The sequence below is a fragment of the Leucoraja erinacea genome, chromosome 3, assembly GCF_028641065.1.
Source record: "Leucoraja erinacea ecotype New England chromosome 3, Leri_hhj_1, whole genome shotgun sequence".
NCBI lineage: Eukaryota > Metazoa > Chordata > Chondrichthyes > Rajiformes > Rajidae > Leucoraja > Leucoraja erinaceus.
The window spans coordinates 94,532,738-94,544,769 of NC_073379.1; the positions used below are offsets into that span (position 1 = coordinate 94,532,738).

Genomic DNA, 12,032 nt, shown 5'->3' on the forward strand with positions numbered 1-12,032 from the left:
AGGGTCACGAGATTGACCCCTGGGATGGCGGAACTGTCATATGAGGAAAGATTGAAAAGACTAGGCTTGTATTCTCTGGAGTTTAGAAGGATGAGGGGGATCTTATAGAAACATATAAAATTATAAAAGGACTGGACAAAATAGATGCAGGAAAAATGTTCCCAATGTTGGGCGAGTCCAGAACCAGGGGCCACAGTATTAGAATAAAGGGGAGGCCATTTAAGGCTGAAGTGAGAAAAGACGTTTTCACCCAGAGAGTTGTGAATTTGTGGAATTCCCTGCCACAGAGAGCAGTGGAGGCCAAATCATTGGATGGATTTAAGAGAGAGTTAGATAGAGCTCTAGGGGCTAGTGGAATCAAGGGATATGGAGAGAAGGCAGGCACGGGTTATTGATTGGGGACGATCAGCCATGATTGCAATGAATGGCGGTGCTGGCTCGAAGGGCTGAATGGCCTCTTCCTGCACCTATTTTCTATGTTTCTATGTTACTTCTTGGCAAACCGTAACCTGGCCACCCTATTTTTGCTGGCTAACCAGTGGTTTGCATCTTGCAGTGTAGCCTCTGTATTTCTGTTCATGAAGTCTTTTGCGGACAGTGGTAATTGACAAATCCACACCTGACGCCTGAAGAATGTTTCTAATCTGTCGGACAGGTGTTTGGGGGATTTTTCTTTATTATGGAGAGAATTCTTCTGTCATCAGCTGTGGAGGTCTTTCTTGGCCTGCCAGTCCCTTTGCGATTAGTAAGCTCACCAGTGCTCTCTTTCTTCTTAATGATGTTCCAAATAGTTGATTTTGGTAAGCCTAAGGATTGGCTGATGTTTCTAACAATTTTATTCTTGTTTCTCAGTCTCATAATGGCTTCTATGACTTTCATTGGCACAACTTTGGTCCTCATGTTGAACTTTGGTCCTCAACAGAAATAAAAGTTTCTAAAGGTGATGGAAAGACCAGAGGAAAGTCCAGGTGCTGAGAGCTCTCTTATACCTGCATTAAGGAGGCAATTAAACACACCTGAGCAATTACAAACGAATTGCAAAGCCATGTCCCAAACATTATGGTGCCCTGAAATGAAGGGGTCTATGTGTAATTTCTACATGGTAAACCAAAATGTATAAAACATCCTTTAATAAAATCTGACAATGTGCACTTTAACCACATGTGATTTTTTTTCTATTACAAATATCAAATTGTGGAGTACATGGGCAAATAAATAAATTATGGGTCTTTGTCCCAAACATTATGGAGGGCACTGTATATCTTTCTGATTATTTGCAGTCCTTTGTTAACAGGTTCTAATTTAATTAAATGAAGTAAATGTAATTAAACAACCCAATTGTTGAATGTTGCCGGAGTAAATGTGCACTAGTGTTGTTCTCAGTCATCCTTGGCAAGAAAATGGAAAGGCAGCCATATTTTTCATTCATGCAATGTCCATTGCATATCGTAACTGTGAATAAACCAGATTCTTATGTTCCCTAAATAGCCTGGTCATATCCATTGTTTGAACACATGGAATTTGTTTGCATTGCAAGTTGCTCTGAATGTTGATTTTCTTCTGAACCATCATTTGATCTGTGTTCAAGTGATTGATTGAAGTCTTTCTTTAACAGATATTGGACAACATCATTTTTTTCAAAGGGTTAACCATTTAGGCCTAAATGTACATATTTCCATGCTGAGGGTGGTGGATATACCTTCCCCCACTCTCTTCCCAGGTCATGAATTGCATTCAATAGCACAAGTGATGGATTTCTGAATAGCCGAGTAATCAAGGAATAAGGGGATGGAACAGAAAAAATACTGTTGAGATCAGCCAATTTCTTGTTGGCTGGTGGAAGGTGGCTTAATGGTCTGTTACTGTTCCTATTTCTTATACACTTATTTCGATAACTTGAATATTAATTAATAGCCCACAAATTGCTTGGACACCAAACTACTGACTTCCCCACGCTTTCTAGACCAGACATTTTCATGTCCATAACAATTTTTTCCATACTCCACAAGAAGCGGCAGATTAATTATATGATGTACTCTGCAAGGCAACTAAGATCTTTTGCACGGTGTATCTCCTTTCACAGATTGTTTCATGAAGAGTGGGAAGATGTGGATGGTTTTGTTAGTTTGATTGGACATGATTGGGTGGCACAGTGGTGCAGCAGTAGAGTTGCTGCCTTATGCCCCTGTCCCACTTAGAAAACCTGAACAGAAACCTCTGGGGACTTTGTGCCCCACCCAAGGTTTCCGTGCGGTTCCCGCAGGTTTTTGTCTGTCTCCCTACCTGCCTCCACTACCTGCAACCTCCGGCAACCACCTGCAACCTCCGGGAACTGCACGGAAACCTTGTGTGGGGCGCAAAGTCTCCAGAGGTTTCCGTTCAGGTTTCCTAAGTGGGACAGGGGCATTACAGCGCTTGCAGTGCCAGAGACCCGAGTTTGATCCCGACTACGGGTGCTGCCTGTATGGAGTTTGTACGTTTGCCCGACCATGTGGGTTTTCTCCGAGATCTTCGGTCCTCTCCCACACTCCAAAGATGTACAAGTGTAAATTGTTCCGTGTGTATGTAGGCTTGTGTTAATGTGCGGGGATTGCACGTTCGTGTGGACTCGGTGGGCCGAAGGGCCTGTTTTCACGCTCTATCTAAACTAAAATTAAAGTTAATGTAAAAAAAAACATGATTAAGATTTGATTAAGTGAAAAATATACAATAAGCCAAAGGGCAAAGAAAATGAATTTTACTTAATATAATCTCCAACCGTAGAAAAGTAAAAGGATATCCAAGTTTGTCATTATTAATTTTCAGTGTTAAAGATAGACCGACAATAATTATTACTTCGATTTTTAAATGTTGTATTTTGAAGTTAAACCTTCTGTATGGATTTTGCAGGACAGTATCCCAATTAAACAGAAATCATATGATTTTTATTGGGTCTTAACCATGTCTGAATCATTTATTCAACAATTCATAAGATATTTGATTCCAAAATAATCCAGTCAGTATAATATTAATCCTACCTGTATGCCTATAAAGCGGTAAAGTATCACGTTTATTGGATTTTCGTTAGTCTTGATAAGTAATCTCTAATACAAACTAGTAAATATTACTGCAACCACCCGTGCATTTCCAATGAAATTCTATCTTTGTCCGACAATTTGTTACCTCAATAATTAAAAACAAAAAGTATTAGATTTCACCAAACTAGGTGAAAGCATTTTTTCAGACGCATGTTTTATTTCATTGATGGTAATTATAGAACCCTCCTCATGTAAATCTCTGACGAGGCTTTTATATTTTCCATTTTGAAATTTCAGAACAAAAGCTATGGCAGTTTTGCCACTGTATTAGAGCAAGGTTTCAGTTTATTCTCATATGGTTTGAATAGTGCAACATGCTTTGAGGAATTAAATCATGGCCTTTCAATCCTGTCCTATAAGTCATGTCTTTCTCTTTCTTTACTGGAGTGTCAGAGGTCACAATTAGGATCCCTCTCTCCTTAAATGTATTCCTGTATGTCCTGCTAATCTATTGCTTCCCCCCCCCAAAAAAAATCTTTGCTTTAAATGTTCAACTTTTTTTGCACACAATTGAAGTAATGAAAGGATATACCTGGCTTAATTTTGCTTCTGTTTCTACTGCCCATTGTCTTTATCAATGTCCCATTCTGATTGCCTCAGTTTCCCTTCCTCTCTTTCTCTTTCACCAGCTTACTGTATCAAAATAAGAGTTTTGTTGCATCTATTTGAACTATCAGCTTTGACATGTCAACAAAACCTAGGTGAGGATTTAGACAACCTCCGCGTTACGACAGTCGGGGTAATGGAAGTTTGCTTTTGAAGAATTCACAAATCATGACCCAAACATTTAGATTTATGCGGGGGAAAAAAAAGGAATAAATACATTTTATTCAACTTGTGTTTGAGGATGCAGGCGCAGATGATGCTGGTTTGTGTTACACAAAATCTTGGTACGGACCATTTTCCAGGAATGTAACCGACATCCACCGCCCTCCTTCACCGTCCTCTTCACAGGGGTTGCTTGTATTTAGTTATGAAATTATTTGTTGATTTTTTGTTTATAGCTATACCTTACTGTTCTTTTGCACATGACAATGGCATGAACATGAAACGTGTGGTTACTTGAAACAATGCCCAAGTCATAATCTCACATCAAAGTCAAATTTGTTTAAGTTATATAAAAAACACCTAATTTTTTGCTTTTGTAATACTTCAGAATATGTACCATTTTTACCTGCTGCGTCCTTCAATTAAAGCACAGTTGTTTCTTTAGTAACTATGCTTCACAAAGTATTTGATTTGAATGAAGATTATTTTCGCTGATTGGATCAGAGCCCATGCATATGACTGAATTTTAAAACAGCATGCTGGGTATTGTAGGTCAGATAGCATTTGTGGAGAGACTCCGGAAATATAATTTAGTTTTTAACACAATGGGTGATACACTATTGTTTTAAGCTGCTTTTCTATCAGCATTTTAGTTCCAAATTTGAAATATCTTGTATGTGGTTATCATGTATACAATAAATAAATTAATTATTGTCATTTAAACCTCAGTGAGGCTCAAACGAAACTCTGTTTCTACAGCCATACAAACAAAAAACGATTCATACTAGACACACAACCAATTCACACAAACATCCATCATAGTGAACCTCCTCCTCATTGTGATGGATGGCAAAGTCTCTTCTTTCCCCTGCTCTCAATTTTTCTCCCGACGTTGAAGCCCCAGGCGGGCAATGGTAAGTCCCACGACCATTTTAGGCCGCGCCGGGCGATGTACGGCCCCGCTCTAGGCCCAAAAGTCACAATGTTGGAGCCCCCGGTGGGTGCTGGAATGTCTCGCGGCCATTAAAGCCGCGCCGGGCGATGTACGGCCCCGCTCCGGGTCGTTCCAACCCCGCGACACGGGCTGGAGAAGTTGCGTTGTGAGAGCTCCGGAAAGCGGTCTCTCACCCGGACCCGCAAGCTCCCAATGTCCCAGTCCACCGGTCTGCAGCTGGAGCCTCCAAGCTCCGGAGTCGGGCCGCAGCAGCGAGCCACCACCACTCCCCACGCTCCGAGGCTGGCCAGCCCCATGATGGTAAGTCCGCAGGCTCCGCGACTGGAGCCCCCTGGTCGTTCCGGCTGGAGGCCGCTCCACGGTGCTAGGCCCCAACGACAACGGAGACCCGACAGGATAAAGGTCGGGTCTCCCGTGCAGGGAAGAGATTTTTTTAAGTTTCCCCCCCCCCCCCACATAAACACAGTTAAAAACAATATTAAAAAAACACAACTACATTTAACTAGACAAAAAAAATGTTTTAAAAGACGGACAGGCTGTAGGGGCCGCTGCAACAGTGTCGTGCCGCCAACCGGGATGTATATCTGGGATGTATTGGGCAAAGATCATCATGCCAAGGGCTTATCATACTGCCAATGGCTTAGATGAGTGGAGTTTGTCCAGTGTGTTCAGGAACGTTTCCTCAGGCAATTTATTGAGGGCCCTACAAGAGAGAGAGGGCTCATCTTAACGTACTCTTAGGGAATTGGACAGGGCAAGTGACTGAAATGTCAGTGGGTGATGCTTTTGGGACCAGCAACCACAGTTCTATTAGTTTTAAAGTAGGACAGGGCTGTTCCACAAGTTAAAGTTCTAAATGGGTAAGTGCATCTTTGAGGGCAATAGATGATTAAAATTGGCTGAAAAGTGGGATCCTTTCAAAAGCGTGATAATGCGAGTTCAAGGTACGCATACTCCTGTTAGAGTGAAGGATGAGGCAGGCAGGAGTAAGGGACCGTGGATGACGAGAGAAATTGAGGCTCTGGTCAGGAAAAAGGAGGAGGCAAGGGATTGTTCAAGCTGAGTTCAGGTGTATCCCTCGAGGAGTATAGGGGATTGAGGAGTATACTTAAAAAGGAAATCAGAAGGGCAAAAAATGGGCATGAGACAGCTCTGGCAGATAGGATCAAGGAGAATCCAAAGGGAAAAAGGGCTAGCACGGAAAGAATAGAACCCCCAGAAACCGTAGTGGTCATCTATATGTGGGATCTACAGAAAATGTACAAGGTCTCTTACTGCAAAAAGACATGACGAATTAGGAAAGGAGATGTCTTGAACACGGTCTATATTACAGTTTAGGAGGTGCTGGGCGCCCAGGACAGACGAAGGTAGATAAATCTCCCAGGCTTGATCTTATCTATCCAAGGTCACTGGGGGAGGTTAAGGAAGAAATTGCAGGTGTCCTGGCTGAGATATATGAATCAGCATTAGACACGGATGAGGTACCGACGGATTGGGCGGCGAATATTGTGCTTCTATTTAAGAAGGGCTGCAAAGAAAAACCTTGGAACTGTAGATCAGTAAGCTCAAAGGGGTGGGACAGTGGTAGAGTTGCTGCCTTACAGCGCCAGAGTCCCGGGTTCGATCCTGACTACGGGTGCTGTCTGTACGCAGTTTGTACATTCTCGCTGTGAGCGCATGGGTTTTCTCTGGATGCCCCGATTTCCTCCCACACTGTAAAGGCGTACAAGTTTGTAGCTTATGGCTTCTGGCGTCTGTAAATTGGCTTCTGTAAATTGTCCCAAGTGTGTAGGTTAATGTTAGTGTACAGGGTGAACACTGGTCGGCAGGAACTCGATGTGCCAAAGAGCATGTTTCCACACCATCTCTAAACCATAGAGTAAATACATTCTAAAGTAAATCTGTACTAGGAAAGGTACTAAAGTGGATTCAAAGGAATAAAATGCATTTGGAAAGAGATGGATGATTCGTGATCGTCTACATGGTTTTGTGCATGGGTGATCATGTCTCACAAATTTGATTATTTTGTCAAAGTAACTATGAAGATTATCGATGACAGGGCAGTAAATATAGTCTACTTGGACTTCAGCAAGGCCTTTGTTGAGGTTTCACATGGTAGGCTGCTCTGGAAGGGTAGATTGCATGGGATCAAGGGAGATCCATCCCTTGATCCCATGTGTATTCTTCCTGGATACAGAAATATCTGCATGGTAGGAAGTAGAGGACGGGAGTGGAAGGTTGTTTCTCAGATTGGAGGACTGTGACTAGTGGCAGTAACCAGGTGCTGGGCCCACTGCTTGCTGTTTGTAATCCATATTAACAATTTGGCTGAGAATGCACAAGGCAGGTTTAGTAAGTTTGCAGATGACACTAAAATAGGTGGTATCAGAGGCAGTGAAAATAATGATTAAGAATTATAGTAGGATCTCGAGCAGTTGGTCAATTGGGCTGGGGAATGGCTAATGCTCAGACGGGTGCTATCTGTGCAGAGTTTGCGCGTTCTGGCGGGAGATGCTGGAGAATCTCAGCGGGTGCAACAGCATCTATGGAGCGAAGGAGATAGGCAACGTTTCAGGCCGAAACCCTTCTTCAGACTGAGTATCTAAGTCTTCAGATCTAAGTAAACAACATCTACTGACTCTTTTGTCCTGCTAGTTACTTCATCAAAGAACTCCAGCAAATTTGTCAAGCAAGACCTCCCCTTCACAAAGCCATGCTGACTTTGGCCTATTTTATCGTGAACCTTTAAGTACTCCGTAACCTCATTCTTTATAATGGACTAAAAGTTAGGTTGAAGGCCTGTTTCAATGCTGCAAGACTATGAGCTAATGGATTGACCAGAGCTCAGACCTACTACAGATTTATTATCAAACGTCTTTCAGCTATGGTAGACATTTTATTTTCAAAGTGATGAAAGGCAATCACATAGCTTGGTACACATGCCAATAAACTAACTGGGGGTAACGTTAAGCAGGTTAGGTAGTTCTTCAATTGGGTTTGAAGCTGCACCATTCATAAGCATATCAAAATCACTAATATTTGTATTCAAATATGTACCATGATTCAAAAAGCAAAAGACTGCAGATGCTGGCAATTCAAAATGTAAACAATACATGCTTTGAGTTCTCAGCAGGACAGGCAGCATCTGTGAAGTAGCAATTATAGTTCTGGTTGATGGCCTTTCATTAAATCACCCCCCTTGTGCTTGCCTAATCCAGGAATGACTATTGTAAAATTTTCATTCTTATTTACGAAGGTTTCTATGGCCTTGCTACACCACCTTTGCAAATGTCCATGTGCCTTGCACTCCGACCTATTGCGTATTCTCAGTATTAATTGCTCCAATGTTAGCAGCTATGCCTTCAGCATTAGGTCTTCACTATCATTTCCTTATGCCTCCACATTTCTGCCTCTCATTCCTCTGTAATGACGATGCTTGAAACTTGTTTCTTTGCTTGTCGTAGTAGCATCTTGTGTAACTTTTTTCAACATTTTATTTGATAATTTGTCTGTAATTTGGCTGGGATCATTTTACAACATTAAGCAGACTATAAAGATTGATGCTTTGAATCTCCTGTACATGCACGAGTTTAAGCATCCATTAATGCTCCCATCCTACAATTTACACAATCTGTGATTATCAGCACTATTGATTAACATTATATTTTGCTTTAATTCTTATAATATCCCTTTCCAATCCTGGCCAATGATTGTGGCTCTCCAGCGAGGTATATGAATAATATTTGACTGTGACTTGCCTACGAGTTGTGATGTTATAATCTAGCTGAGTTTCGTTTTTTGCACCTTATCATTGACTATTATAGGAATAGAGATATTGTTTATTCAAGAAGATTTCCATTATTTACTGCTATTTTATTAAGTCTGCTCATCCATGTCATTCAGAAACTATCATTGCGCTAATAAGAAAAAGATTGCAAAGTTAAATTCTTCCTCTGAGACTGACTATCGGGTTATGTATACTCATCGGGTTTATAAATATTAGATCAAATACAAGTTTGTGTTCAGGTTTGCAATTAACATAGTTGCCTGTGCAAAATATGCCCATAGTTTAAGTCTGCCTGATTTGATATGCGTCCATTCCCTCCAAGTTCAAATGAGCACCCAAGGGGTTTGGTGGAGGAAGATTGTAATATTTTCAGAAAAATTAAGGAGGTCATTATAGTTCATTGCATAGTTTTCTATCAGGCCCAATGGGAATCATTTGCAACTCAAGGGATACTCAAGCACTTCTAGCTTCAAGCACTGTTTAGTAAATTGGGCCAGGTCGTGATCAACAAATCCTCCTATTTGTCCCTCGCACAATTCCCACTGCTGCATTAAATATCTGCTACCAAGATGGTTGCCCCTGAGCGGGAAGCCTAGCTGCTGAAGCTGAGACTGTAAAGAATATAAATTGGATATTAAGCAATCACACATTTATTTGAAAACACAGTGAACTGACATTAATTAAAAGAAAAACACTTACCTTTCTTGCCTAGGTTGGAGGAATTTTATACAACCCTTCAGTACATTGCTACTGAGTATCTCCCCAGGTTCAGTAATTAATCCAACTAGGAGCAATAATCAGATGCAAAAGCATCTAACTACCAGAACATTTCTTATAACATGGGGGAAAGCTGTTAACTGGTTGTTCCCATTGCAGCGAGCTGTAGCAGAGGGTCACAGTATGGACAAATGATATCTAAGTGATCTGTAGCTTTGAAATAGCATTGATAAAGCTCTCCATCTTCTTTGGTTATTGTTGTCCGCTTAAACCACTATAGGCACGTTGATTTCCAGATTGCATGGGAACCGATTTTGGTCAGCCTCTACCAAATGTGAACCTCCTGTGGCCAAATCCAACCTTCTATTTGTTGTTTTTTGCACTTTTCCCTTTTCATAAACCAGATGGAAATGATGACATTTCTGAAATTCCTCATTTATATTTCTGAAAAACACATGGAATATTACTGCACAGCAGCCTGCAGATTTCTCTGATTTCTCCTGAAGGTGATCAATAGGGCCATATATCCTGTCCATCCCCTTGTTGGCCTGGTGGGTCAAGATATTGACCAGATATTTATTCTGATCCTTTCAGCGATGTCAAAATCATCTGTTGGCCAGAGGTTCTGTGGCTGAATCCAATTTTTTATGATAAGCCCGCACCTTTCGTGATTTTTCTTTAACCTAGTGACCTTGCCACTGACTATCATAAACTGTAACTTGAACTGAAAATCTTTTGGTTTATGTTATGATACAAAAAAATCTCTTTTTTCTGAATGTTATCATATAGCACTGAGAAATCATATTTAATATTGAGATTTTGACTGTGGAATATGACAAATAAAATGTTACTTCATGCTGCTTCGTGTACATATGCAAAGCTTCATGCTCCTGTTGTGTTTGATTCTGGAACAGAGCCAGAAACCTTATCCTGTTAGGTACACTATTGAATTCAGCATTTCTGTTTTCCAGGATCATGCTTATTTTTTGTGTGTGAATCAACCAGTCTGTCTTTGCTACATGTGGGCTAAGTCTTGTTTTTTTTTCACATCTGAGCTGAAGTGTGCTCTATAATTATGAGCTGCGGTTATGACACCAAGTAGTTGCCGTTAGGTGTCATGTTTTGCAGAGACATTGTGGATCGAAGGGCTTGTTGCTGCACTGTTCTATTTTCTATGAAAGGCCATACAGCATCTACTGATCGCCTTCAATAACCATTTAAGTTATCTGAAGAAAACCCAATCAAATTATTGAGGCAAGATGGAATGAAATTGACCAAACTAAAGAGGAAAGAAAACCAGGAAAGAATGGGTGGGGGTGAAAAAGACATTTAAATAAAAAGAATGGGAACTGCTAATGTTCTTTGAAGGTTAGGCAATGATAATGAAGTCTGAAGATAAAATAATTGAGAGATTTTTGAAAATTTTATTTTGTTTGATTGGCTAAAACATTGGGTGTTTTTTCTTTGTTGTTTGTTATTTAGAATTTTTGATTTGTTCTCTCTCATGAATCCTATATTTAATTACCATTTATTTAAAAAAAAATTTGCTCGGGTGTCTGAAAAAAACAAAAGCTTTTCAAAGCAGATGAAATTGAGCCATTGTGAGAATTGTTTTATTGATGATTTCAGTATAATGGCCTTTACGCAAAATGTTCCTTCAAATTAATTTGTTCGATAGAGTTTGTTAAAACATTTTCTTTTGATGAATGTATTGCTTAGCTGCTGGATAAATGTCAGGCTAATTGGTTTTTCTTGCATTCTTTCTGCAGGTGACCGATAAGTCGGTGAAAACATTTGCAGAACATTGTCCTCTGCTGCAATATGTGGGTTTTATGGGATGCTCTGTCACATCCCAAGGAGTGATTCACCTCACAAGGGTAAGTAGTAAACCAGTACTCATTTATCATAAATCTCCATAATTACTGCCAGATCGGTTTCAGTATTTCCATAGAAATATATTCTGAAGTTCGGCAAATCGAAATATCAAATCTTCTACCACTCCTTCACTATTTTAAATCTGATTAGGATTAATGAAAATCTTTCTGATTTCTTGAAGTATCTTCCATGGATACTTTTATGCGTTGTGCAGGAAATAAACAGTCTAATTGATAGCTGAAGCATTTTTAAATTATTGTTTAGAGTGCTCCCAAATTCATTCAATTTCAATGCTGATTTAAATATAGCTTTTGATCTACCAGAAAGAACAATGAAAAAGGAGTTGATGGAGAAAATATGGCATGAAGTAAATTTCACATGACAAAAATTTACACCGTTTTACTAACTGAATAACATTGTGCTGGGATGATAAACAATGATTAAGGAATAAGATGTAGCATAGGCGAAGGGATAAAGGCATAGACGCCTTTCTAAATGAATGAATGAATGAATGAATACGTTTATTGGCCATTATTCACATACAAGGAATTTTCCTTGGTGCTCCGCCCGCAAGTGACAACAACATACCGTGACAGTTAGGAATGACACATAAAACATTAAACATTAATAATAAAACATTATTGATTAAACATGTGAATTAAATAAAATACCAGAGCAAAAGGAGGCTACAGATTTTTGGTTATTGAGTAGAGCTACTACTCGTGGAAAAAAACTGTTTTTATGTCTGGCTGTGGCAGCTTTGACAGTCTGGAGTCGCCTTCCAGAGAGAAATGGGGCGAGGATTCACAAAAAAGGATGTTCAAAGGGACTTTGGAGTAGTAGTGAAGGATTC

At 40.1% G+C, this 12,032-nt stretch overlaps 1 protein-coding gene across 3 annotated transcripts in view; it reads left to right on the forward strand.

The window, feature by feature from the left end:
* The window catches only part of fbxl17 (F-box and leucine-rich repeat protein 17), a 544,870-nt gene that overhangs the window by 131,134 nt on the left and 401,704 nt on the right, over positions 1–12,032 (forward strand). For all 3 annotated transcript variants that reach the window (XM_055633232.1, XM_055633233.1, XM_055633231.1), the window contains one exon: positions 11,074–11,181. In XM_055633232.1, coding sequence (XP_055489207.1) covers positions 11,074–11,181 — 108 coding nt within the window. The remainder of the gene's footprint in view (positions 1–11,073; positions 11,182–12,032) is intronic.